Source organism: Lytechinus variegatus, chromosome 19, assembly GCF_018143015.1.
Source record: "Lytechinus variegatus isolate NC3 chromosome 19, Lvar_3.0, whole genome shotgun sequence".
In the NCBI taxonomy this organism is placed as follows: Eukaryota; Metazoa; Echinodermata; class Echinoidea; order Temnopleuroida; family Toxopneustidae; genus Lytechinus; species Lytechinus variegatus.
Window position 1 is genome coordinate 10,277,947 of NC_054758.1, and position 26,725 is coordinate 10,304,671.

Here is a 26,725-nt window from a genome sequence, read left to right on the forward strand (position 1 = left end):
CTATGTGCTTGTATCATGCTACATTAAGTTAGCCTAATGGAAAATTGTAGCAGATGGTAGATATTTTTCTATATTGCATGAACAAGAAGGGAATAACACATTTTATCTTATTTTCATACAAAATATAGTTTCTAATGGCTTTCCAGTTAGATGAAATCATTGCACCGACTTTAAACATCTCACCTTAATTCGAACATTAGATCAGGTGATTCCCTGAATATATACATGTAATCTATTAATTTTAATAAATAAAATATTAACATCACAAATTTCTCACATGAAAAAAGTAGAAGCATGTTAAAGATATTCCATGTACATCATTGTACACATGCATTTATCTGCATATATCTAGTATCTCCTCTACATCTAATCTTGCTTGTACTAAGAAAATTTATAGTTGACGGTTGGCTTTCACTGCACAACATTGCACCCATGGACTAGTATACTGTATAATGGTTTGTTTGCACATAATGATCAATGCTGTCTTGAAGTCAGCCCTACATGTACATGTACGATCAATTAACTGTGTGTTGGGGCCTTTGGTGGAGTAGGAATAGGATCTACATGTTAGACCATATTTGTACATGGTGACTCCTTTAGGGGGGGGGGCGAGAGATGACCCTCGATCACTTATAGGCTGCTGTACATAATTTTTGGTGGGATTCCACCCCTGTGCCCCCATCAACCCCCCCCCCCCCCTGAACCCCACCCATGTCATACATGTACATGTTTATTGATGTGTGTAGAGTGTAGTACTCTTTATGAAATGATAAAAATGTGTGGGGGAGTACATGTTCTCTGTTTGTCTCCCCTCCCCAACCCTTGCCCATGTCAGAGATTGATCTGCTGCTCTATCTAATACTGAAACGGGGGAGGGGGAGATACTGTTCCCCCTATGTCTCACCCCCCCCCCCCCCATGTCTTTAATAGTTAAGATTGATGTGTGAAGAGTATGTTGTTTTTTTCATTTAATGAATAAAACATTGATGGTTACAGCTGCCATAATAGACAAAGATGATAGGTTACTACTTAAAGAGCTTGTGAGTTGCTGGTTTTGGGTGCGTTCACATTTTTATATGTTAGTAAAATACCAGTAATATAAAACCCAAAGACTATAAGGTTTTCAAAACATTTTAAATGTTTTGCAAATAAAACTAATAGCAATGATGGGGTTTAGACAATCTGAAAATTAGACCATTTGCTAGTAGACCAAGTGGGTTTAGTCATGGTAGTGTTAGACCTACATCTGAGAATTAGATCTGTCGGTTCTTAGACCAAGTGGGTTTAGCCATTTAGACAATCTGACAGTTAGACCATGTTAGACATATCTCAGAATAAGGCCATCTACTAGTAGATCAAATGTGTTTAGCACTGATAGCGTTAAACAATCTAGGAATTTAATAGACTATCTGCCAGTATACCAAGTGAAAATAAACCTTCCGATAAGGAGGGAAAGGGGGCGTCTGGGAGCGGGGAGGGGGTGGGGTTGGAGCAATCAATTTTATACCAAGGCATGTGTGATGGTAGTCTAATGAATCATTAGGGGAGCATCATGTCTTTGAAGATGGTTAGATTCTTATCACAGCTGGCTACTAAATGAGATAGGACTGATAAAGAGAGAGCCGACCCCCGTCATACAGATTACACATGACACGTTGACATTTGTTAAAATAATGAAGTTAGGAATGATTGGCTTGCCATACTTCACAGGCTAGTCTAATGCTCACAGACTCAATACTGGTTATTAAATTATAAAATATCTAGAAAACTAGGACACTTGTCAAACTATCTGCACACTGCATAAATTATTAACAGTCATTAAAATGCCACACTTCTTCTTATACATTATATTAGTTTGTTGGTTTGAAAAAGTGTATGTTTTTTGAAGGTATTGCAATGGTAGAATGGCATGGGACATGGCCGTACACAGAATTTTTTCCTGAGAGGGGGGGGTCAAGATGCGTTAAAATTTTTGAATAAACTCAAAAGCAAATAAGCGAACCAACCGAGCTTGTTGTGGGGATGCTCAGTTTTTAGAGTACATAATGTTAAGTTTGTGAAAATTTTCAGTAAAACATGCAACAAAACCTAAAGAAATAACATGAGTGGGAATAATATCTGGGGTCGTGATTTTTATATTTTTAAGTAAACATGGAGGGAACAGTGTGCAATATAGAATATTAAAACAATACAGAACACAGAGTTGAATCTAACCATAGAGAGGTCTACATTTTCATCTGTATAAAAGTGATTCCATAAATCCATGCAATATTAACAGAGGCTTATTTTACTTCAGAGGTCTTTGCAAACCGATTTTTATGCCTGGCCCATCATAGCATTAAATCTTGAGTGCTCTGTCATGCTTTGGTCTAGTCTCTCGTCTCTCAATCAGAGGGACTTGGGTTTGATTCCAAGCCATGGCATGATTTCCTTCTGCAAGAAATTTACCCACATTGTGCTGCACTCGACCCAGGTGAGGTAAATGGGTAAGGGCAGGAAGTAATTCCTCAAAAAGCTGTGTGCATCAGAATCTGAAGACTGGCTAAGCCAGGTAATATAGGAGTGACTTGAGCACCGAGCGAAGGTGGATACGTGCGTTATACAAATTGTATATTATTTCATTTTATAGACTACATGAATGGGTATTTCTGTTTTTAAAAAAAATAAACAGTATATGTATATCTTGATGATTCTCAGAGAAAAAAAAATATATAAAGAAATCAGCCCTGGAAAAAACAAATCTCCCAGGACTACAATCTTTCGGATCTCGTGTCAAGTTGTTATAGCCCTTCTACAAACAGAGGAACGTTTCGTGAAAGTTGTCTGCACTGACGAGTTGTCTTTCTCTGACAGTTAATATAGTAACAGTCAGAGGCCAGACCTTCTGAGCCAATCAAAACCAAAGATTTCACTGACTATTAACTGTAAGCATTTAGTCAGTGTTGACAACTTTCATGAAACATCCTCAGGTCTGGGAGCTGTTTTCATAAATACTTGCCAATATGGTAACTTTGCCATTAATTGTACGTAGCATGGAAACCTTGATTGTGATTGGCTGCTGAGCCCTGGTACCATGGTACATGTAGCTTTGCCATAAATAGCTGAATTACAATACTTGTAACTCTTCATGAAATGGGCCTTTGGGTCCTGTTTCATGCAGAGTTGTTGTGATAAAAAATGCACAATTGCTATAACTAGTTCACTGTACATGTATCGGCCAATCAAATTAACCGATTTTCATAGCATATACTGAATATTGCAAATTTGTTATACACGTACATGTAATAATACCAAGTGTTGTGCGACCGGCCCCAGAAACTTGGATTTGGAGCCAGAGCATTTAATCTAAATGTGAAAGTGACTTTCATCTCAGCATGACAGTGACTTTCACCTCGCACTGTAGGTGACTTTCACCTCGCACTGAAGGTGACTTTCACCTCGCACTGAAGGTGACTTTCACCTCGCATTGAAGGTGACTCTCATTCTCACACAAACACGAAAAAATCAAACCATGTTCACATCTTACACAAGTACAATGCACTTAAAATATCATGGCACTTTTGACTTTCTGGCGAGCTTGGGATCTTCGAAGCATATTATATAAAAATAGAAACATAAAGGCATCGGCACACATTTACTTTTAGAGAATCGTACATGACCGCTTGCCGTTTGGTTTCCGTTGGGCTGTGATCGGCGGGTTCTCATCTGCTTGAAATTTCCTGGAATGAAGAAAGACAAGAGAGACCTTCCTTTACCTTGATGAAAGAAACTCTTGGATGTGGATGACAAAGGGTGTGTTCAATGTTGATTTTCGAATTTAAACAGCAACATGAATCATGATTGAAAATGCAATTACAAAACTCAAACACAATAAGGGGTCCAGGGGGGCACAATGAAAAGGTCATAAATTCTTAGCTGATCGTATCTTTATTGCCGTTAATAAATTTTCCTCCGAATCCCAATCTGAAAATCAATAACTCTTACGACAGGGAATGGGCAACATTGAACACACCCTTTGTTCCTCATATCAGTGTTTTGTAATTGCCATTTCTGTCATGATTCATGTTGCTGTCTAAATTTGAAAATCGACATTGTCAACAACCACCCCCAAACCAACAATAAATTGTGAGGGAAGTTCTCTGGAAATAGCTAAATAGTCAGTTGGTATTCAAAGAGCAAAAAATAAATCATCTCCTTCTTACTGTCAAAATTTCAAGTTGTAACATTGATTAGAAAACAAGATACAAGAGTTTCTTTGACACAAGTATTTGTGGACTTCTTGGAAGTAATCCTGAGATTGCACAATGTGCGCATCTTACATTATGCGTGAGCGAACCCAGAACTTCAAACATTGTTTTCTTCTTATAAAGCTCTCTCTCTTGTTTCTTAAATTGCATTCAATCTGAGTTGGTTATTGTCAATCAATTTTGACAGTTATAAATCATCTAAACTTAGGATGTGCTATTTTCAAACTCCATTCCATAAATTATTTTTTAAAATAACTTAAACTGCATTGTTGGTTTTGAGGTGGCTGGTCACAAATGTATAATTTTATGTACAGTGTACAGTATGTATTTTATGAATGTTCTTGAATATTATCTGTGGCGGATATCGGGCCAACTTTAGGAAAATATGGTCGCCCCTATACAATATTCTCTTTGGAGAATGATTTTAGGAGCCATTTGGGCTGTCATAAGGTTTAATTTTTTTTTTTTTTTTGGAGGGGGGGTTGGGAAAGGGGGGAGGGGCTACTTTTTACAGCTTACTGCCTAGTTCTGCAACATCAGATAGGCTGTAACATGGATTGGGATTTCCCAGCGCGCTGTGTTTTCAGTTACCAGGGGTCTTTTTAGCGTTGCGGGAGCGAAATTGTTCCGAGCACCCTGTCTAACTTTGTCCCTGGCCCTCTTGTATTTTCTACGCTGCTACTGACCTTATTCTCCTGACGAGTTCGTAGAAAGAATCATCGACATTCATGCGTGTCTTGGCACTGGCCTCAAGGTATTTGAGCTTTAGTTCATTTCCGAGCTCCTTGGCTTCCTGTGCTGAAACCTGGGTAAGGGGAGGGGAAAATGTGAAATAATGTCAAATCGGATAAATGGTTGAATTTTTTTACATTTTGCTTCTACACATGTATGTGAACAGTAGTTTACCTGTTCCTTTTGCTGACATCAAATTTTTTTCAATTCAATTTATTTCCACTTAAAAAATATCAATACAAATCCACATACAATATTCAGTATATACATTGTACATGCCAGTGGAGGATCATAAAAAAACTCAAATTGGTCTATTGAAAATGACCCCTTCCGGTAAATGAACATACAAAAATAAAATTACACAAATTCATACAATCTTTACAATCATACATGTATAATTAATACATGGCATTTGCTCCCGGGGGGGCCACTTACATTGACGAGTGGATACCATGCGCGACCAAAAAAACACGTAAAAAGGATGTCCTTTCACGATAGGGCACGTTACGTACGTAACGTGATAAGGGTGTCAAAAACACAAAAATAATGAAAAAAGGTATCTGTTTCGCTAGGAAAATTACGTGTTTAGGGTCGACTTTGCGGGGATGATAAAACAAAAGTAAATTGCATTATAAAGGATGTCCCTTTTGCCCCAACACTACGTGTTTAGAGTCCTATTTGGGCGAAGTGTAGAAGGTGGGGTCGTACTGAACCAAATAAGGTAAAGCCGACGACCGAAGGACCCGTAACAATAAAACATTCCTGAACTTGTTTAGGGTTCGGAATATTTGCCAAGAGTATCGTTTTGTTTCCAATACTTGTTAAGGGTAGGGTTTCACACGCCAATACTTGTTAAGGGGTGCATTTTCAGAATATGGAAATTACGTGTTTAGGGTGCTTTTCGAGACCCCATGGTCGCGCATGGTATCCACTCGTGAATGGAAGTGGCCCCCCCAGGATAGACCCAGGACTGAAGTTGGTCATTTGATAGGGTGTGGAATTTAGAGCGGAGCAAATGTAATGGAACCGCTTTCTTTACCCTCAACTCAACATGAAATGACATTAATATTTGTCGTCTCAGGTCTGACTGAAAATGTGCCAGCCCAAAATCCAAAATGGCTGCCATCTTCCCAGAAAATCTAAATTTTGGCATAACCTTTTAAATTTTGTTGAATTTTCAAGAGCTTATTGGTTTCTTGACCTATGTTTTCGGAATCAGGGAATCAAAATTTGGTCAGATGTTGCCTCAAGTAAACTTCCCATTATCTGCGACATTCACTGTAAGCAAAAATGGATCCACACATCATACATGGATGCGACAGAAAATATAAATTACTGTAGAATGTCTTATCATTTAAATGTACAAATATTTACACATGTAGAGAAATCTTGTCACACGTATTCAACAACACAATACAAATGTACATGTGCTCTTAATGTTTAAGGCAACAGAAAATGCCTTTTTGTAATGTAGAATGTTGGATTAAAATGTAAGCATTGCAATAAAAAATGTATACAGAAAGTGAAATTGTATGTATGCACATGTACATATAGGAAAAATTAATTAAAAAGAAAGTCATTACATTAAAGCAAACTTTCAGTTTTGGTTGAACCTTAAAATGTGATTAAACATGGAGGAGGAATTAGCCTATTAAAGATAGCTTTATTTGCGTGTATAGAAACTGAAATGTTTTGAGTGAAAGGGGATCTTGTTTGCTACTTTAATAAACATGATATTCCGATACGAGTGTATTGACCCTCACAGAAATTTTCAAGCTTGCGGCATGCTAGTAACTAAAAACCATTATCAATTTTCTGAGAAAATGACTTTTAATTGATTCGCAAGTAACTAGCATGCGGCTAGCTTGATAAGTGTGTACTATGCATGCAGAGTGATAGTTAAAGCGATCTTTTAGCGAGCAGGAACTGTTCGCTAGCATGCACTCGCTTATTAGCGAGCGCCCTGCTAGTCACATGCTACATGTAGTTACTAGCATGCAGCACGCTTAAATAAAGGGGGAGTAGTGAATTTGTCCGGTATTGATTCGTGTGGGCCTATATTACACAACTACACTGCTCAAAATGTTGCATTATGGGTTAGGAACCTGGCCAGACATGCATAGTTGAGGACTTGAGCTGGGGCTATTCAAGGCTGCTGGTTCGTATGCCCTTTAATGGAAATTCACCATGATGAAATCTTTGTTTTAAAATAGCAGAAAAAAAAATAGTAAAAAATATTGCTGAAAGCTTAAGGAAAATCCATTAAAGATTAAGAAAGTTACAGTATTAGAATTTTTAATTTTTAATGTGTGACATCGTAAACTAGCAGCTGCCCCATATTTCATGTATATACAATCCAGAAATTCTATTTTTTCAATGATTCATGATGACTAATTTTTAAATTCTATTTTTAGGAGCCAGTGTGAAATGTTTTGTGTATTGATATACTGAAGGTACAATAAAAACCATTTATCAATTTTCCGAAAAAATGACTTCATTGATTTTTCAGCATAAGTACATCTAGACAGCTGATGTAAAATGTTGTATTCAAATAATTCAAATTCTCATATTTTCTTATTCTCTGATGGATTTTCCTCAAACCTTCCCAAATATTTGTATAATTTTTTCTGCTATTTCTAGAATAAACCTTTTATCATGATTAACTTCCACTTTAAAATATGTACATGGACATGATCCCTGTACACTCATACAGCAAGTCTTGGAGGATATTCCAAAGATCACAAAAACTCCTGCTTAGTCAGAAAAGTTCACCACTTTCCTGGAATTTAGATGTACTGCACCGGTAGGATGTACATTTACATTACATTGTATTATAATTTAGGTCAATTCCATTGTGACTTATGGGACATTTGATACTTTTTTCCACATAACTGAGGTGCATATCTGAAATAGTAGCTGCACAAACATGGATTTACTTTATTAAACAGTAAGAAGAATATTGAAACTTACTATATACAAAAATGTATGCTTTCAGCTTGTTTGCATAGGGTGCTATATCATCAGAAATGTCATTGTGACTTATGGGACGTTGATGGACCACACAAATTGAGCTCTTTTGTTCAAAGTGCCATATCTATCTCAGTTTTATGACAATGTTTTTAAATTTGGACTTGGAGATTAACCAGTGATAGTGCTCACTAACAGTACTTGAATTGGACTTGATTCATTTCATTTGTTTCAGTAGTTGTGTGCAATCGTGTGTGACTTATGGGACAAGTGAACGTGACTGATGGGACCCTATCTAATTTCATGGAATTTACATTTCCTCTCGGTGACTTTTTGAGTCAAACTTAATTTCAGCATGAATAAATATTCCCTAATAAGATGATGCCTTTAATAATTCATGCCATTGTTTCAGAAATAAATTCAACAAAGGGCAGAAACATCTTATCATGCACTTCATTTATATAAAGGGAACATTAACCAAAAAAAAGCTTCCTAACTTGTCATCAAGTTTTAAGAACTGTAATCAAATAAGTACAAAATAATCAATAAACAATTACAATCATAAATATTTAGCAAACAGATGAAAAATGAACAATTAGAAAGAATGTACACACTTTCCATTGTGACTGATGGGACATAATGATAGGACATATTTGTTACAGATGGGGCAAATAAATGTTGCTTTTCTCTACCACTCACACGGGGGTGTCTCGTACAGTATGGTATTAAGAAAATGACCTTTACAGTGTATACATGTAAGAAAATTAAGACATTAATGCTGTCATGAAGTATATCAATATTCTTGTTAATATATTCTCTTTTGTGTCAAATGCTGATATTTTTCATTAGTTGTTGATGTTTATGATAAAACAGATGGATATCAGTGCACAGGCAAATTTTTGACAAAAAAATATTAATATTTTTGCATAAATTCTTTAAAAAAAAATTATTAACTGGACTGTCTAGAAAACGGTTGCAATCGATTTCTACTATCTAAACTGTACATGTATACATGTATAGTAAAAAGTGTATTCATTTACATGGAAGATTTTACTATTGTCTGTGCAAAAAATATGAAAATAATTGATTTTCATGAAAAATCCAAGATGGCTACCAAAAATTGCCAATTTGGAATCCCATGGGACACGATTTGACAAAAGGGAACATCAAGATTCATTAACTATAGACTTCAGGCATTAAAAAAAATGTTGGTTAAAAAATATATCATGGGGGTGCACCCTATCACAACTTCTTTTTTTGCCAGCTGCTTGGGCTGATATGTCATCTCTTTCTTAGAAATTCTGAATGTCTGTTTTAAAGGACATCATCATTTATAGAGTACCAAAGTGATGATGTCAGTTGTCATGGTGTGATGGCGGCCTGGTTCTAAACAAAATAACCAGGGGGCCGTTTCATAAAGCTTTTGTAAGTTAGGAGCAACTTAAAGAATGACTAGTGATCCTTTCTTATAATATGCTAAAACATTGCCAATTTATGATGACATTTTTCACAAGGATCATCGGTCGTTCTTAAAGTTGCTCTTAAGTTACGAAAAGCTTTATGAACCAGTGCCCTTTTACGACTCTCAGAATGATGGTAACAACCAGGGAAAACACACATCACCATTTTTGCAAACACAAATGTGTAAGATGATCATGCAGCTGCGACTAGGTTTAGAACTGGCCGATTCGATGTTCATGACATTGTGACATCACACTTCGGTCCTCCTTAAATGCGCATGTTCCTTTCTATTCTCAGGCGGTAGGAATGATTCTGAAGAAAACTTGATTGCAAGCTTCTGAACAATTTTTTGGCATTTACAGGGGCTTTAATAGCTCTGCTCATGGTAGCCTTAAATGCATCTGAGGACTGGTGCTCTTATTTTGACAGGATCCAGAGGGTCGCTCAACTACAAAATTTGTGACTGATGGGACATTGACATAGGTTTTAATAGTTTCCATGGAACTACATGTATATACCAAGTTCACATCATATGTAAAACAGTGGATGCATGTACTCCAAGGGGACAAGAAAACCAAGAGAGTGATCTGGACCTAAAAAATGAATAAAAACTAGGGTGAAACAAACCCAATTTACCTGCACTCAGCTTTGCATGTTAGCGATCATATTCAGTTTTCTCCTTCTTTCTGGACTGGGCACACAATGCAAACTTTTTTTTTTGTTCAATGCACTGCCTATGATATTCAGACTGTTTTTTCTGACAGTCAGCATACTGTTCTCCAGCTTTTAAGCATTCTTGTCTCTCTCTTTGCTGTCATGGACAGCTTTAAGGTGGCATGGTTTACGGACTGTATATGTGACTTATGGGACAATGTGACTTATGGGACTTAAATCTATGTCCCCCCAGTATAGCTATTTCAAGTCCAATACAGATGCAGCTTGATTTGTTGATGCAAGCATGTACTGTGGTAGATAAAAAAGTCCAATACTTGTCTGCAGGAGTCTATGGCAGCATATGAGGGAAACTTAATGCTCAAAATTGTGACTTATGGGACATCAAACATACGCACCTTGAAATGTATTTTGTGCCTCACAGTTTCACTGCAGCGTGTAAAACAACACAGCTAATGGTAAATTGTTGCTTGGAGGTCACATGGACAGTGGAATTTTTCATCAGCACCCTTTGCTTGCCAGGTGCCAGGGATGGGTGAAAGTTGTACACTTTCTATGAAATCTTAGTACCAAAGTGCAACAGAGTGCACATTGCATATTTTATGAATGAATAAGGGTATAGTAAATAAAGGTGTGTTTTTGTAAACCTTAAACTGTATACTTATAAACAGTATAAACAAAATTGCTCAGAAAAGAAATTTTTGAAAATGGAAAAATGCAACATTTGGCTGGAATTGACCTTTAGGTTCCTGGAGCTGTGCTGCCCTGGAAAATGAAGTCATTTGAAAGGGTGAGCGAACTGACAAATGCTGTGTGTTGACTCTCATACATACATACTGTACATTATAATGTCTAACATGTGCAGAGGTACATGTACATGTACATGTATAGCCTGTTCAGTACATTTTATGTAATCTTATTTGCATAGAAAACTGTTTTCAGAGGAAAGGTATACAGTGTTTTGTTACTTCAGTAACCTACATGTACATGCTTACAAGGAAATTCATTTCTGAAAAGTTTATGAATTTGCAAATCTTTTCACAAAGAATATCCAATCCAAAAAAATCATTGATTAGGTTTAATAAAGGTAAATTACCGGTACCTGGATTCACAATATGTCTGTAAAGCGCTTAGAGACGTCGTTCCGATGTATTAAGCGCTATATAAATGCGGAATATTATTATTATTATTATTATTCACAATATACCGGTAGTGCATTAAATTGGCTCGGTGTAAAAATGGCAGAGGTAAAAATGGCAAAGGTAAAAATGGCAGAGGTAAAAATGGCTAAGGTAAAAATGGCAGAGGTAAAAATGGCAGAGGTAAAAATGGCAAAGGTAAAAATGGCAGAGGTAAAAATGGCAGAGGTAAAAATGGCAAAGGTAAAAATGGCAGAGGTAAAAATGGCAGAGGTATGACAGAGGTATAAATGACCAGTGTTAAACCCCCGTGCAAAAAAAAATCCAAAACCCTCTCCATGTACAGTATATTTAATAAGAAATGTTTTTTAGAAGAAAATTAGAATGCTAACGTTGAACTAATGGAAAGGGTAACATTTTAAAATCATACTGTAGATCTTCTGCACCAAATCGAGTTGAGTTGGTATTTGTTTCCTCGACTTTCATGCACGGCCTTCACGTCAAATCGCTCCTCGGATATTCAAATTTGAAGCACACTTTGGATCTTCTTCAAAACAGGTCGATAGAAGGATTTTAACCTCTGCCATTATTTCCTGTTATTACCTCTGCCAATTTTACCTCTGCCATTATTACCTCTGCTATTTTTACCTCTGCCATTTTTACCTCTGCAATTTTTACCTCTGCCATTATTACCTCTGCCATTTTTACCTCTGCCATTTTTACCTCTGCCATTATTACCTCTGCCATTATTACCTCTGCCATTTTTACATGTACCTCTGCCATTTTTACCTCTGCCATTATTACCTCTGCCATTTTTACCTCTGCCATTATTACCTCTGCCATTTTTACCTTTGCCATTATTACCTCTGCCATTTTTACCTCTGCCATTATTACCTCTGCCATTTTTACCTCTGCCATTTTTACCTCTGCCATTATTACCTCTGCCATTTTTACCTCTGCCATTATTACCTCTGCCATTTTTACCTCTGCCATTATTACCTCTGCCATTTTTACCTCTGCCATTTTTACCTCTGCCATTATTACCTCTGCCATTTTTACCTCTGCCATTTTTACCTGGCACCATTAAATTGGTGCACCACCATCTATCGGTTGCAGCAAACAGGCCAAATTTCTAACTTCAGGGTCAACATCACGTGCAGGCGCAGGAAGCCCAGTGCTAGAGCTAGAAATGCTTCAACAAGTGGAATGCCTCTGGCCGTCTCACCTGCATCACGCGGTTCAATATAGCAGCAGTGCTGACTTTGAATACTACTCTAACTCGCACAAGATGTTCAGTGATACATGGTTACTCTTATGTCCACTTTTTATGAACTAGACCAATAAACTTACAGAGATATGATGGTTATTCAACAAAAAACCCCAACATGGCCAAAGTTCATTGACCTTACATGACCTTTGACCTTGATCATGTGACCTGAAACTCGAACAGGATGTTCAGTGATACTTGATTACTCTTATGTACAAGTTTCATGAATCAGATCCATAAACTTTCAAAGTTAGGATGGTAATTCAACAGATACCCCCAATTCGGCCAAAGTTCATTGACCCTAAATGACCTTTGACCTTAATCATGAGACCTGAAACTTGCACAAAATGTTCAGTGATGCTTGATTACTATTATGTCCAAGTTTCATGAATCAGATCCATAAACTTTCAAAGTTATGATGGGAATTCGACAGATATCCCCAATTCGGCCAAAGTTCATTGACCCTAAATGACCTTTGACCTTGGTCATGTGACGTGAAACTCATGTAGGATGTTCAGTGATACTTGATTAACCTTATGTCCAAGTTTCATGAACTAGGTCCATATATTTTCTAAGTTATGATGACATTTCAAAAACTTAACCTCAGGTTAAGATTTTGATGTTGATTCCTCCAACATGGTCTTAGTTCATTGACCCTAAATGACCTTTGACCTTGGTCATGTGACATGAAACTCTAATAGGATGTTCAGTAATACTTGATTAACCTTATGGCCAAGTTTTATTAACTAGGTCCATATACTTTCTAAGTTATGACGTCATTTCAAAAACTTAACCTCAGGTTAAGATTTGATGTTGACGCCGCCGCCGCCGCCGTCGGCGCCGCCGTCGGAAAAGCGGCGCCTATAGTCTCACTTTGCTTCGCAGGTGAGACAAAAATGAAAACCATATACATGTAGCAAGAATTAAACCAAAAAAGGGTCTAAATTTTGCCATTCTGAAATATGCAGGCAAACCACATCTTGGACCCTAGTAGTAAACAGCATATCTGGTCTACAAACTGCATAGGCCAGCCCTGAATAACCCCATGCATGCATGCACTATAGTACGAGCACGGGCAACAGATGTCAACTTTTTCCCATGAGGCATTGCCAATTTTGGCCTGTCCACTACAACCAATAGATGGCGCACCGTATTGTGAATCCAAGGAATTAAAAAGGCAGTTTTAAAGGTAAATGCTAGTTTTGGTAACGATATCAAAATGAGTTCGTACAGAATCCAAAGAAATTACCACCAAAGTGTCTGTTTGTATTAAATAAAACGCATGTGCCAAAGGATTCTGGAAGAAATTGTGTAATTGCTGAGAAATCAGCAAATAAGCACAGGATTCGGGTAGGGCGTCGGGCCCGACGCTCTATAAAAAGCAATAATTATACATTGTCCCACGTGCGCTTATCTGTGTTGGGGATCTTCGGTGTGAACATTTTTCAGCGTAGATTTCAAGATTTCACAAAGTTCAGTTAATGTAATTGTACCAGATCGAGATCCTCGATGATATACTGACAAAGCCTTGTTTTACAGACTTTCTCATGAAATCAGTGTTTACTGCAACTACTGGAATTCCTCTTTAACCATTCATGTGTATTTCATGAATAGAAATGAAAAAAACAAAATGCAATGATGTTGGCAAATTCGCACAATGTCCTGAAACAATAAACCACTTTTGTGGTCGACTGCCCCCCCCCACCCCGATTACAACCATACAACAGCTTTAAAAAACAAAAGAATTGTACATGTATATTCTTTTCCATTTGCAACCAAAGTAGTTTCGAAATCTACAGAACTTTTACAGAAATCATGTTTCTGTCCCCATTCTTAAACATGAACATTCAAATGTAAATGTTTTTCAAGTCTATCAAAACTCGAAAGTAAAAATAACAAAAAAGAAAGATATTTTTGTGATCTCTCGTCTAGAGCCAAGAGCAGGACTACAGTATCATACAATATACTACATTCCATTGAGGATACAACACTCTAAGGAGGAATTTCCGTGACTTTCTAAACTATTTTATTTTTAATATTCCCAGGTTTCGCTCATCATGAGTGAGAGTTTCCTCATTCCTTACGACCCTGTTCACATTTGAAATAAGATTTCATTCTTAAGGCAGCTTAATATGAAGGAAGCTCAAGCACCTACATGTATGAGATTTTTATTTGTGGGGGAGGAGGGGGGCTTATGTTCCCAAAAAGTTTTTAGGAGCTTCCTCATCACAGGTTTCCTCTCCAAATGGTTATTATTCCCCCCCCAGAAAAAAGTATATACATGTATGTACATGTAACGTCTATATGTAACATGCTTGCAGCTGCTCCCCCCCCCCAAAAAAAAAAATATATATATATATATAAATAAATGAATTTAAGTAAGTAAGTAAGTGAGTTAACGAACGAACGAATAAATAAATTAATTAATTGACTTATGGTATCCCCTCTTCAAATTGTTTTCTTGCTCACTCATGCGTGAATGAAAAATAGTCTAAGTCATTTTAGATGAAAGAAGAGATTCTACACTTTACAATCCTAGGTCATTTGTCTATTTTATTTGTGATTAAGTTATGATAAATCATCGATAAATCTCGGTTTCGTTTTTTTGTGGGACGCACTGTATAGGAAAGTACATCATTGGTTTTAATAAATAATAATATGTCCATTTACATGTATATAGCGCAGTTTATGTGCATATACATGTACTCAACTGCGCTTTGATACTTGGTATCATATTATTACCCCGGGTGTAGCTGAGCCGCCATATTAATAGGCGCTAAAGGCGCTTTTAATGAAACAAAACTATGGTACAGTACATAAGTTTAATACTGTATGATGTGATGAGTGAATAATTTTTTCAAAAAATAATTTGATAATTTACATGTAGTAGTTACCATTAAACTACAATATACCCTTGAGTGACCATAAAGTTGTGATTAAGAACAATTCTAAAATAAAAGAAAAAATAGGCCTCATGAGTTGACCACCAACTGGAAAAAAACATTATTGTGAATGCGCCCAAAGTTAGCTGAACACAACCTAAACATACCTGTACATGTACATGTAGTCTGCAAGCCCAGACTCAAATGTGACACTTTAACCACCATGTCAAGACTGAAGACTATACTCCAAACTCTGTGTCAAAAAGGCAGCCAGATACTGAACCTAGTCTTTATACTTCAGACTCTGCATTATGCACCAGATGCGAATTGCACGAAACCCAAACAAGGTCTATTCCAGCAGACTAAACTACACGGAGCCTTCACGAATCTCAAAAACAAAACGGTGATACTCACTACTCTGCTTTCCTCCAAATCTGCTTTGTTTCCGATGAGGATCATGGGGAATTCGTCCCTATCCTTGACGCGGAGGATCTGCCGATGGTACTTGTAAATTTCATCAAAACTAGACAGAAAAAAAAAATTTTAGACCCAGAACAGGAAGGAAGAATGAGTAAAAGATGGAGGAAATACTGGAGATATCTACATGTATACAAACTATATGGCCTGTATTCTGAAGTTAGGTTTAACTTAAACTCAGGTTTAAACACAGCAAAAACTGTGGTGTTAACCGGTTTACATAGAGGACCACACCAGTTATTTTACACCGGTGTTAAATTGGTGGTGTTAGTTTTACACCTATAGGTGTTATTACAACACCTTTTGTTGTTACATACATTTACACTCTTTGGTGTTATGTTTAATCTCTAGGGTGTAATTTTAACACCTCAGGGTGTGGTCCTCTATTATCACCAATTGGCGTCAGTTTTTACAGTGAAGTTGTGGTTTAAGTATGGATAGCCAATTGTTACATAAATCACTGACAGTAGAGATACCATATTTCAGCTCATTTGGCTCTCAAATCATTCATAATTGTCTAGGAAGTATAAATAGATGATTGTCTTCCCCATCGATGAATCAGGAAAGAGCACAGTAAACATACTTTAAGAAACATACAACTTAATAAAAATTTTGACACTTTTGGCTTCCCATAATAAGCACAGAGTTAGACCAAGGTCTATAAAGTTAAACCTGACTTCAAAATACGGGCCTATGCAGAGCTGCCAACCTGAACAAGAACATTTCAGTATTTTTAAAGCTGAAAATCAGTATTTTGGTGAGGAAATCAGTATTTTCAAATAACATAGGACAACACATAAAACTGAAACTTGAGAAATCAGTATTTTGCATGAAACCATCAGTATTCTTCTCATTTTTCAGTACTAAATACTAAAAATCCGTACTACTTGGCAGCTCTGCCTATGTGTTCATAACTTTGGTACAAAAAATAAACATACAAATGTATGTTGTTGTCAGTGTCAATTCATAATAATACTGTTTTTCAATGTAGTGAAAAAAAGAGAAAAAAATTAAGAAAAAATGGAGTCTCTGAATAAGGCTACACATGTACATGATTGTATAAAGGAGAAATTCACCCTAATCATTTTAATGAAAAGTTTGCTGTAAACATACAAGAAAAAAATAATACAAAAATATCGAGAAGCTTATGGGAATTTCATTAAAATTTTAGAAATTTATATGAATTTTATGTTTTTGATTTGTGACATCACAAACGAGCATCTGCCTCATAAAATTTATAAATTTCAAGTTTTAATGGTACATAATGACTACAAATGTTCTTCTTTCAGCAGCAGGGGTGAAATAATGTGTCTCTTGATCATACTAAATGTACAATAAAACCCATTTTCATATTAATGAAAAAAATTACTTCACTGCTTTTTAAAAATTCATGATACGTGGGAAGCTACTCTCACATATGACATCACAAATCTAATGCCGGTAACTTTTTTAAGTCTTTCATGGATTTTCCTCAAAACCTTCGCCAATATTTTTTAACATGTTTCTGCTCTTTTTACAATAAACTTCTTGTCAGTGTGAACTTCCCCTTTAAAACTACAACAGAACATATGTACAGCGAGCATCTAATTCTCTGAGTAAAGGCGAGTTAAAGGACAAGTCCACCCCAACAAAAACTTGATTTAAATACAAAGAGAAAAAATCAACAAGCATAACACTGAAAATTTCATCAAAATTGGATGTAAAATAAAAAAGTTATGGCATTTTAAAGTTTCACTTATTTTCAACAAAATAGTTATATGAACGAGCCAGTAACATCCAAATGAGAGAGTTGATGACATCACTCACTCACTATTTCTTTTGTAATTTATTATATGAAATATAAAAAAAAAAAATATTTTCTTGTCATTGTCATGTGAAATGAAGTTTCATTCCTCCCTGAACATGTGGAATTCCATTATTTTAACATTTTGTGCTTCAGGCAAGGAGGTCCTAATCGTCAAATTCGTAAAAATTGAAATATTGCATAATTCAAACAATAAAAAACAAAAGAAATAGTGAGTGAGTGACATCATCGACTCTCTCATTTGGATGTAACTGGCTCGTTCTATAACTATTTTGTTGAAAATAAGCGAAACTTTGAAATGTCATAACTTTCTTATTTTACATCCGATTTTGATGAAATTTTCAGCATTGTGCTTGTCTGATTTTTCTCTATTGATTCAAATCAACATTTTTCTGGGGTGGACTTGACCTTTAAAACTAAAAAAAAATTAGAACAAATTTAAAACTTTATCAACAGATACGTGTAGCTATCTGATCAAAATCAAAACTTACATTTTTGTTTGTTAATTACCTTGTTCTGTTTGTAAGGGCAAACACTAGTAAGAATCCATCACCCGTTCTCATGTATTGCTCTCTCATTGCACTGAATTCATCCTGGCCTGCTGTGTCAAGAACTACGAAAATTTAAAGAGATAAAAGACAATGTGTTAATATTCAAAACAAAATCTGTATTCAGAGCTTTCATGGGGAATAGTATACTTTTTCATTCACTGAATTTGACCCTGTGCAAAGGGCAGAGCGTGGATCTTTCCCCATAATTCTATGTAAAAATAATTTAAAATATGGAAATAACAAAAGAGGTTATTTCTTTTAAAATGTTTTAATTTAGACATTTTGATATGACTGAAAATGAAATTAGCCATTTCAACAAGTGGTTTTCCTGTTTTTCATGTTTTCATGAATTTCTTTAAAATGTATTTCTATTGTTTAATTTTTCATATTTTTCCATTTTCACAATTTTTTTTCGCTAAATTTGTTTTTATTTATCAGTATTCATAACAAATCAGTTTTTAGAAACTATTAAAAGAAAAGGTAAATAATCACTTATTAGAGCACTCTTGAAATATGCCTTTCTCCATTCACTTTGTACACAACATCCCCCCCCCCCCCCCCCCCTCTATCGACATTGTGTGTAAATGTCCCATTAACATGTTGTCCCATATGTAATAATTTTTTAATTAAACTTTTAATCAAACAGTTAACTATATTTTTGAAACTTTTTATAACATTTTCATACTTAAGTAATAAATTAGAACTTCCCAGAGATGCAACAATACAAGAACATGTATTGTATTATGAGAAATAACTCAAAAATCCTCAAAATGATACGTATACATGGGACATTCCATCCTTGGACAAGACCTAATTTGCATATATTTTAAATTACATGTAGATGACACCACTCTTTTTCCCAAAAAAAGTAATAAGAAATAATAAGGAGTCCATGTCCCACCAATGACTAGATCTCACAAGTTTTGTTTTTTATTTTCTATGAGTTTTTATGATTGTCCCATATGTAATGCCCATTTTACCAATTATGCAAATTAGGTGCCCCAAATTAGCATAAATTTGCATATTATCAAATTTTTCTTAATGAAATTTTAAAATTCAACATTTGGGAGTTTTTTTACTAAATTAAAGATGAAATTTTGCCATCTACATGTAGGGTTTCTTTTTCTTGGACTTGCCCTAACAGGATCTTTAACCAAACCCATTCTGGCCTGAGCCCGCATGTCCATATACATGTACAATAGCTAGAGTCTTTTGGAATCATGTGTTTTTATACAGCAAAATCATTCAATTTCTAAAAGCAGTCAACACCCGAAGTCTATTTTGTACATTATTACAGACAAGAGTACAAAAATTAGAGTTTATTATTACCGTATTTTATTGTTGTTCCTTCTTGTCCATAATTCCTCCATAACTTGTCATTTTTATCAAGTTAAACAAATCAAATAAATTGAACAAAATATTGTTTATCAATTCATCCTAAAATACCAATATTTCCCAACTTGCTTGTTTTTATTTTAATTGTAATTGTTTTTTTTTCTTTAATATTTTATTTCACGGTGGAATACCCAAAAGGTATTACCAGAATGAGCAATAACACAGAAAATATATGTAAACAAATCTGTTTGATGTGTAAGCCAAACTGTTTGTTGAACATCCAAACATCCCAAATAAAGGTTGGTCATGCATTAAATACTTCCTTTTTTGGTTGGAATAACAAATTTGGAGATATCACATGTTCACAAAGATTTGAGCAGGAAATTATGAGTCATACCAGCATAAGTATGTAAAGGGATCCTTTTTCAGAAAACTCTCACAAAGCGTTAAAAATGTTTCTAAACACTTATCAAATGAGTTTATATTATGTTTGCCTGTACAGTACTTGTGCTGGTATGAAATTCACACATGCCCAATACACTAGTATACACGCACAGACCCATGTTCTTTGCATCTTGCATACATGCACATGTAGTGCAAAATGCAGAGTCTGAAATAGTGAGACTAGATGTATGGATGTATGCATGCGCAGTATGAAAACATGAAACAATTATGATTTCATTTACATGTTGTAAATTGTAATTAACACAAATATATTAAAGGAAAGTGGGGATGTAACTTCATCAGCCCACCAAATACATGTAAATATTCATGACTGTTAAATCACAAAATATTGATAAACTTTATTAAAGATTCAATAACTTTGTTATTTCTGCAACAGATTCTGATGAAATTCCTTTAACCCCCCGTATCATTTTTTCTGTCTTCCTTAACCCCATACTTCATGTATTTGCTTTAGCCCCACCTATTTCCTGACAAATTTCTGTAGTGAGAAGAACATATAATTGCAGATCTCAATAACAATTCCCTGCTGTATAAAAATAGAAAATTTTTTGCATATACTGTACATACAATATTAATGAATTGTTCTTTGGTCAAAAGCATTAAAGCATGACAAGATTATATTCAAACACACAGTTCTGGGTACATGTAATGTACATGTATATTGGTTTGGTGGTGGGTTTCTCTCTTTTTTTGGGGGGGGTCTGTTTGAAATAAACTAATTTAACATGTAATGCAGGGTTTCAAATATAACTATCCCGTGTACATGTCCATGTACATGTAGGTACATGCAGGCCAACATGTAAGACTCATGCTACAAATGTAGTTTGATCAAAATGTATTTGTCAGTGACAATCAATACTGACAATACTACACTGGGGGTATTTTATAATTTGAAGATGAGATGAATATATTTAAACTAATATTTATTTGTTTTTCTCTTATTTAACATTATGAGTTGTAAAGTATTAGATTCTTTATTAGATCTATTAGTAAAGAACAGGAATGATTATGATTTGCTTTAATGATGGCACATACTTTCCCATTAAAAAATCATTTTATCAAAGCAAGAGCTCACAATGGCTGAATTAAGATTTCTCTTTTAAAATTCATCAAGAATGATGAGTCCTAGCCGTAACAGATGAGAAAATAACAAGACACGACATTTGGGCAAAGAGCAATGATGATGATGATGAGGAGGGGGAGGAGGATAGTGATGATGGTGATGGTGGTGGTGATGATGGTGATGATGATGATGATAATGATGACGATGATGATGGTGATAGTGTTGGTGGTGGTGGTTGTGACGGAGATGATAATGATGTTGGCAGTGTTGGTGGTGGTGATGATGATGATGAATGATGATGGTGGTGATGGTGTTGGTGGTGATGGAAATGATGATGATGATAATGAGATGATAATGATGATGATGGTGTTTGTGGTGCTGGTGATCATTTTTATTGTGGTGATGATGATAATGAGATGATAATGATGATGATGGTGTTTGTGGTGCTGGTGATCATTTTTATTGTGGTGATGATGATAATGATGATGATCAGGGTGCTACATACACGTAAGCACTTGCCCGATTGCCCGGGGCAAGTAAAATTTAAAGTCAGGCAAATGTTTTGAATTAAAGACCAAAACTACTTGCCCGAATTGGGCAAGCAAAATTCTCACAGTAGAATTACCCAAATTACCCGATATGAAATGATTTGGTTGTACATGTAGGGCCTACATGTATGTAAAAGTTGATTCATCTGTTGTGCAATTTTTGCATTCAAGTCAACTTTGCAATCAATTTTATAAAGACCTTTCTTGCAGCCCCACCCCTGGACCCAATACATGCATCCATCAGAATTATTATAATCCTGAACCTTCTGTTCATTAACACACATTTGCTTCTGGACTTTCCCTTTAATTAACTGGATGCTATTTGAGTCTTGTTATCTACTCACAAGGAATGCATGCAATGTGAAATGAACCCGCCACCTAACCGGGCTGGAATCCTCCTTGAGCGGTTTGTACATGTACAACTGTATCCTCCCCCATGATACACAACCAAATGGAATAGTCTTGTTCTCAGAGACTCAGACACATCCATAGCATAGTCTGCTTTGCGAACCCTTCACTCAAGGAAGCGGTCTGATCAAGCCATCAAGGTCCCTGCCACTGACTTGTGTACCAAAGGCCAATCAAGATGTATAACTTGTGCTATTGTTGATAAAAAAATTCAATCAGGGTCTGTGCAAGTAGACTACATGGGTCATGTACATGTAACTGTACAATACCCAGGGCATAAAATACATAGATTTTATTACAATATAAAATATGACAACAGAGATAAAGGAGAGAAGATACATGTAGTACATTATAGTGATTGAAATTTTTATCTGTACATTTACCACAAGTCAGTGGCAGGAGGGACCTTGATCAGACTGTTTCCTTGGGGGAAGGGTTTGCAAAGCTAGAATAATTGAAATTGAATAAAACATTTCATTGAATTGAATTGAATGCCTATTAATAAAAACTGACATTTTATAACAATATAAAATTTGCTTTTTCAAAGCAATTATTACTCCTACACTTCCTCTCTACTTACTGTCCAATTTACAGACGACGTTATCTATAACGCATTGTTTGGTGTACGAGTCTTCTATCGTTGGGTCATAATCCGTTACAAAGTAAGACTGTAGCGGTGGAAAGAAAAGTAAGTAAAAGACAAAAATATCATTAGAATTCTTGAATTAGATTATTTGTAATCAATGAATAGTTGTGTACTACCAACGACATACACCCAAAGGAAAACCTAAAGCTTACATGTAGGTCCAATGGGTGATTTCAAGTTCAGTGTTGAGCTTTGGTGTTGGTCCATAATGTGATCTGGATCAGTTTTGCAAAGTCTGAATAAGTTTTGGAGCTACCAGGGGAAGCAATCCAAATTTCAACACCAATGCTAACACCAAGGCCAACACCGGACTTGAAATCATTCATTGCAGTGTGCAGTGGAGCAATGAGCAAATATCACCCTATTACAAAAATACACTGTAATTTATTACAACACCAGCTAAATAGCAATGCATTTTTCATCATAGATAGGAATAAGCATCATTTCTGGGGATTTCCAATTTTTGACATTTTAATATCATCCCCATTCACCAGTGTTTGTACCAGCTGGATCTAAGAGCTAACAGTGAAACAATCAATTTTGAACAGAAAATTGCATTTCAGACATCTCTTTCTGACACCTGTACACTGTACATGTATTACTGAGTGGAGACTTGTAACTTAGTTCAAATAAGCAGAACAACCACATGTACAGAGACTGAAGCGTTTGGTCTATTTTGATCAGTACTTCATTTGATTTTGAATTCATCATCATTCATGCTTGCCTTTTATATGGTGTAGTTTAAAGTCTAAAATGTTAACTATTTCTGATTTTCTACTTGTAGTAGGATTTAAGATCTTTAATAAATTCTTATTGTTGATGACCTCGACTTGTTAAATGATTTGTCGCCCTCATGCGGCAGATAATTAACGATACGTTGAAACCGGCAAAATTGAATTGTTGATTGCCTTAAATTTGATGAAATCGCTGATATAAATGGATTTGAGCCAACGAAAGGGCACAGAGGTCAGTATAATATATGATTTAACAATTGCTTTCAATAAAATAAGTGTTGTGTAAAGGATTATAAAGATTGAGAAAGATTTATAAACCAAATGATTGCACTATTTGTAGATGACACGTACGCAAATACACAGTGTAATGTACGAGTAGAAATGTCATGCATCTAGTTGTGTTATGAAATGTACAAGATAAATTGCACTTGTATTCCAAGCAATGATGTGAGACGTACAATTATGTGAGAATGATAGGTTTATTACTGACCACAGATATGAAAGGATTTTGAAGGATGAGTAGATTCAAGACAATTTAGACAAATCCAAAGATGACCTCACAGTGATTGGAACTCAGACTTGCATGAAAAGGCATAGGTGGGACAATGTGTTATCATTTTCTTATTGTATCACCCTTAAGGTATTGCTCTAATATGATTCTTTTTTAACGCATGAGGTTTATGACTTGCATGACAAATGAGTATATGGTTATTTCCAAGCATGCAGTGTGTTGGGTTTAATTAGCCAAGATTATAGGGTTGTGATCGATTCATCATATAATAGATATCGCTTATTTGGGTAACTGTTTTGAAGCATGATAGCACAGTTTGAGACTAGATTCATTTGCATGTGCTTATTATTCTTGCAATTTATATCTTTGTCATGCAGTTTTCACGGAGTTGAACGACATGGAAACAAACAATAATAAACGCTAGACAACTTCAGTTGAGACCTGTGCCTCGTATTCATTTATAGCTCTTGTGGCTCTGCCACAGCTACACTTATTATGTAGGATAAGACGAGAACAATTGTGCTTGACTATTGTTCAAGAAATCTGAGACTACATGTACTACTACTATCCTCATTCGTGCCCTGTGGCACATACATGTACATGTAAAGGCCTTCACGCTTTCTTTCCATTTTTGGCGGTCTCTAGCACAACCCCTGGCCTCATTCCAACTCTTCCATCCATAGGTATTTCTCTCCTTCTATACAGTTCTCCTCCATGTTGTTTTTGGTCTACCCCTTTTACGTTTTCCTCCTGGATTTCATGTTAGAGCAGTGCAACAATGATGCATTCTGAGGACATTCATGACCTATCCAATTCCAACGTCTTCTTTTGACTTCCCTGACTCATCTTGTTGAGTTGAGTGAGATAATTGAGCTCCTCCATGCCAATAATGTTTAGCCTTGGCCAGAATATTTGAAGTGCTCTTTTAAGGCATTGATATTGAAACGAATCAAGAAATCTGACAAGCCCGTTCATAATCCAACTGAGCCAGGCCATGTTGGCCAGAAAATATGTTTCAAACAATCAACCACTGATTTGTGTACGAGCCACCTTCACAATCTCCTTCAAAAACAGCACTGATCAATTTATGCATCACAAAATTATATTTCCACAAAATAAGAATTACTTATATTCCAACTAGGGTTATAGGGTAGACCAAAAGCTTCAGTCTCTAGGTCTATCTATCTATAGGTAAAGTACCATTTTCATACCTTTAATATATATCTTTGACATTTTTTCATTGATTAGAAATTATAAATTGATATCTTGTAGTTGACAAATCCTTTAGAGTGTAAATTCAATGTAAAAAAAGCACATCGAAATCTGGACAGTCAATCGACAAAAGGGAGGGCGTGATAACACATGCGAGCTCACACTAACACTCTACCGTCGGTGAATGGGGATGATAGTAAAAGAAAAGAAATTGTTGAATAAATCCCCAGAAACGACAGTTATTCCTGTCTAGGTCTAGGGGTACAACTTCAGACTTGCAATATCAAGAAAATCGCATCTGATGAATGACATTATGGTCTTTATCATACACTCGTTAATTAACTTGACACAATTCATTTTCCAATGGCAATGGTAGTTATCAACATAACTGCCGGATTAGAATAATTCAGACATTTACTTGTTTTTTACAATTACACTCTCTCTGCTCTGGCCTGCATACTGAACTCGCATGACTCGGGTTTAAATCGAACCCTGGTTTAAAGTTGTGGTTTCATTATGGAGAGCCAATTGGAGCACAAATCCCTAACAGTACACATTCAGTTCATTAACTGATATGACACCCAAATCGTTCGTAATTGTCTGGGAATGATAACTGAAGAAAGCAAAACGCCAAAACGCCAAAAGGAAACAAAACAAAATGGTCTGTTTTGGTAAATACTGTATAAATTACCCTGTATAATAATAGAAAGTTACAGAATTTTTGACTACCCATAATTTTAGCACAGAGTTAGACCATGGTCTAAGTTAAACCTGACTTCAGAATATGGGCCTCGAAGTTAAGTACAGATGAGTATGATTTAACAAAAATCTCGATCAGGCCATAGCCGGAATCACGCAGCGCGGAGCCAGGAGCTGATAGCTGATCGGGCCGGAGTACAGGGGCGGCTGATCACCTACAGTCCGTACCACGCACCACTGCACAGCTCCAAAATCCTACAAAATTGTCGAAGTTACTAATATCGTAATTTTTACCTGTATAAACTGTATCGTAATGGCACTTTTACCAACACCTCCGCCTCCAACAACGACAATTTTATGCATAGGTCCATTATGAGATCCTTGTGATGTCATTTTGAATTCCCGGGCATAAATCCGATATTAAATCTCCTCTGACTTCGAAAAAAGTGATCACTGTCAAAATCTTCTAATTCAATTCTGCCAAACCCGGAAGTACAATGGGTGCATTGCACACACTTGCACTGTGACGCATGAAAAACCGAGCAGCTAGTGATCAGCTGTTTGCTACACACTCAATTTCTTCTTTTGTCTTTGCACTGGGTCAGGCCAGGCTTGAATACTACAGGGGGGGGGGGGGGGGGGGGTCACCACAAGAAAAAAAAAGAGTGGGAGCAAAATATTAAAAGAAAAGCGAAAAGGGAAGAAATGAAATATTACATCATTTTCTGAATATCGTGACAAAATCTATCAAAAAGTTAAGGTGTTCTCATCTCATCGCTCTATGACCCCAGTCCCCTGCAGCCTTCAAACTATAGTGGCTTTGACTAGAGTCAAATATACTTCATTGTTCTTTGTAATGTAAAATTCCCACTGCCCCCTCCCCCCCATAAAAAAGAACATGTGAC

At 36.0% G+C, this 26,725-nt stretch overlaps 1 protein-coding gene and 1 long non-coding RNA gene across 2 annotated transcripts; one reads left to right on the forward strand and one right to left on the reverse strand.

Moving 5' to 3' along the window:
• Window positions 1-734: 734 nt before the first annotated feature.
• On the reverse strand, window positions 735-26,357 carry LOC121405824 (ras-related protein R-Ras2-like). Its single transcript, XM_041596790.1, has 6 exons — window positions 26,115-26,357; window positions 22,599-22,686; window positions 18,159-18,261; window positions 15,782-15,890; window positions 4,934-5,052; window positions 735-3,719 (listed from the first exon to the last, which is right to left on the reverse strand). The coding sequence occupies exons 1-6, from the start codon at window positions 26,211-26,213 to the stop codon at window positions 3,641-3,643; spliced, it is 597 nt and encodes a 198-aa protein (XP_041452724.1). The 5' UTR covers window positions 26,214-26,357; the 3' UTR covers window positions 735-3,640.
• LOC121405825 lies at window positions 23,482-24,342 on the forward strand. The gene is made up of 2 exons (XR_005968707.1): window positions 23,482-23,630; window positions 24,287-24,342. It is a non-coding gene; the product is annotated as an uncharacterized LOC121405825 (long non-coding RNA).
• Window positions 26,358-26,725: the final 368 nt, after the last annotated feature.

Bases quoted from the DNA above. Each gene is read 5' to 3' on its own strand.
- LOC121405824 (XM_041596790.1), bottom strand. From the start codon at position 26,213: ATGACATCACAAGGATCTCATAATGGACCTATGCATAAAATTGTCGTT. The intron at 22,687-26,114 runs GTAAAAATTACG...CCACCGCTACAG, and splicing joins TTACGATACAGTTTATACAG to TCTTACTTTGTAACGGATTA. The intron at 5,053-15,781 runs GTGAGTATCACC...CCCCTTACCCAG, and splicing joins ATTTGGAGGAAAGCAGAGTA to GTTTCAGCACAGGAAGCCAA.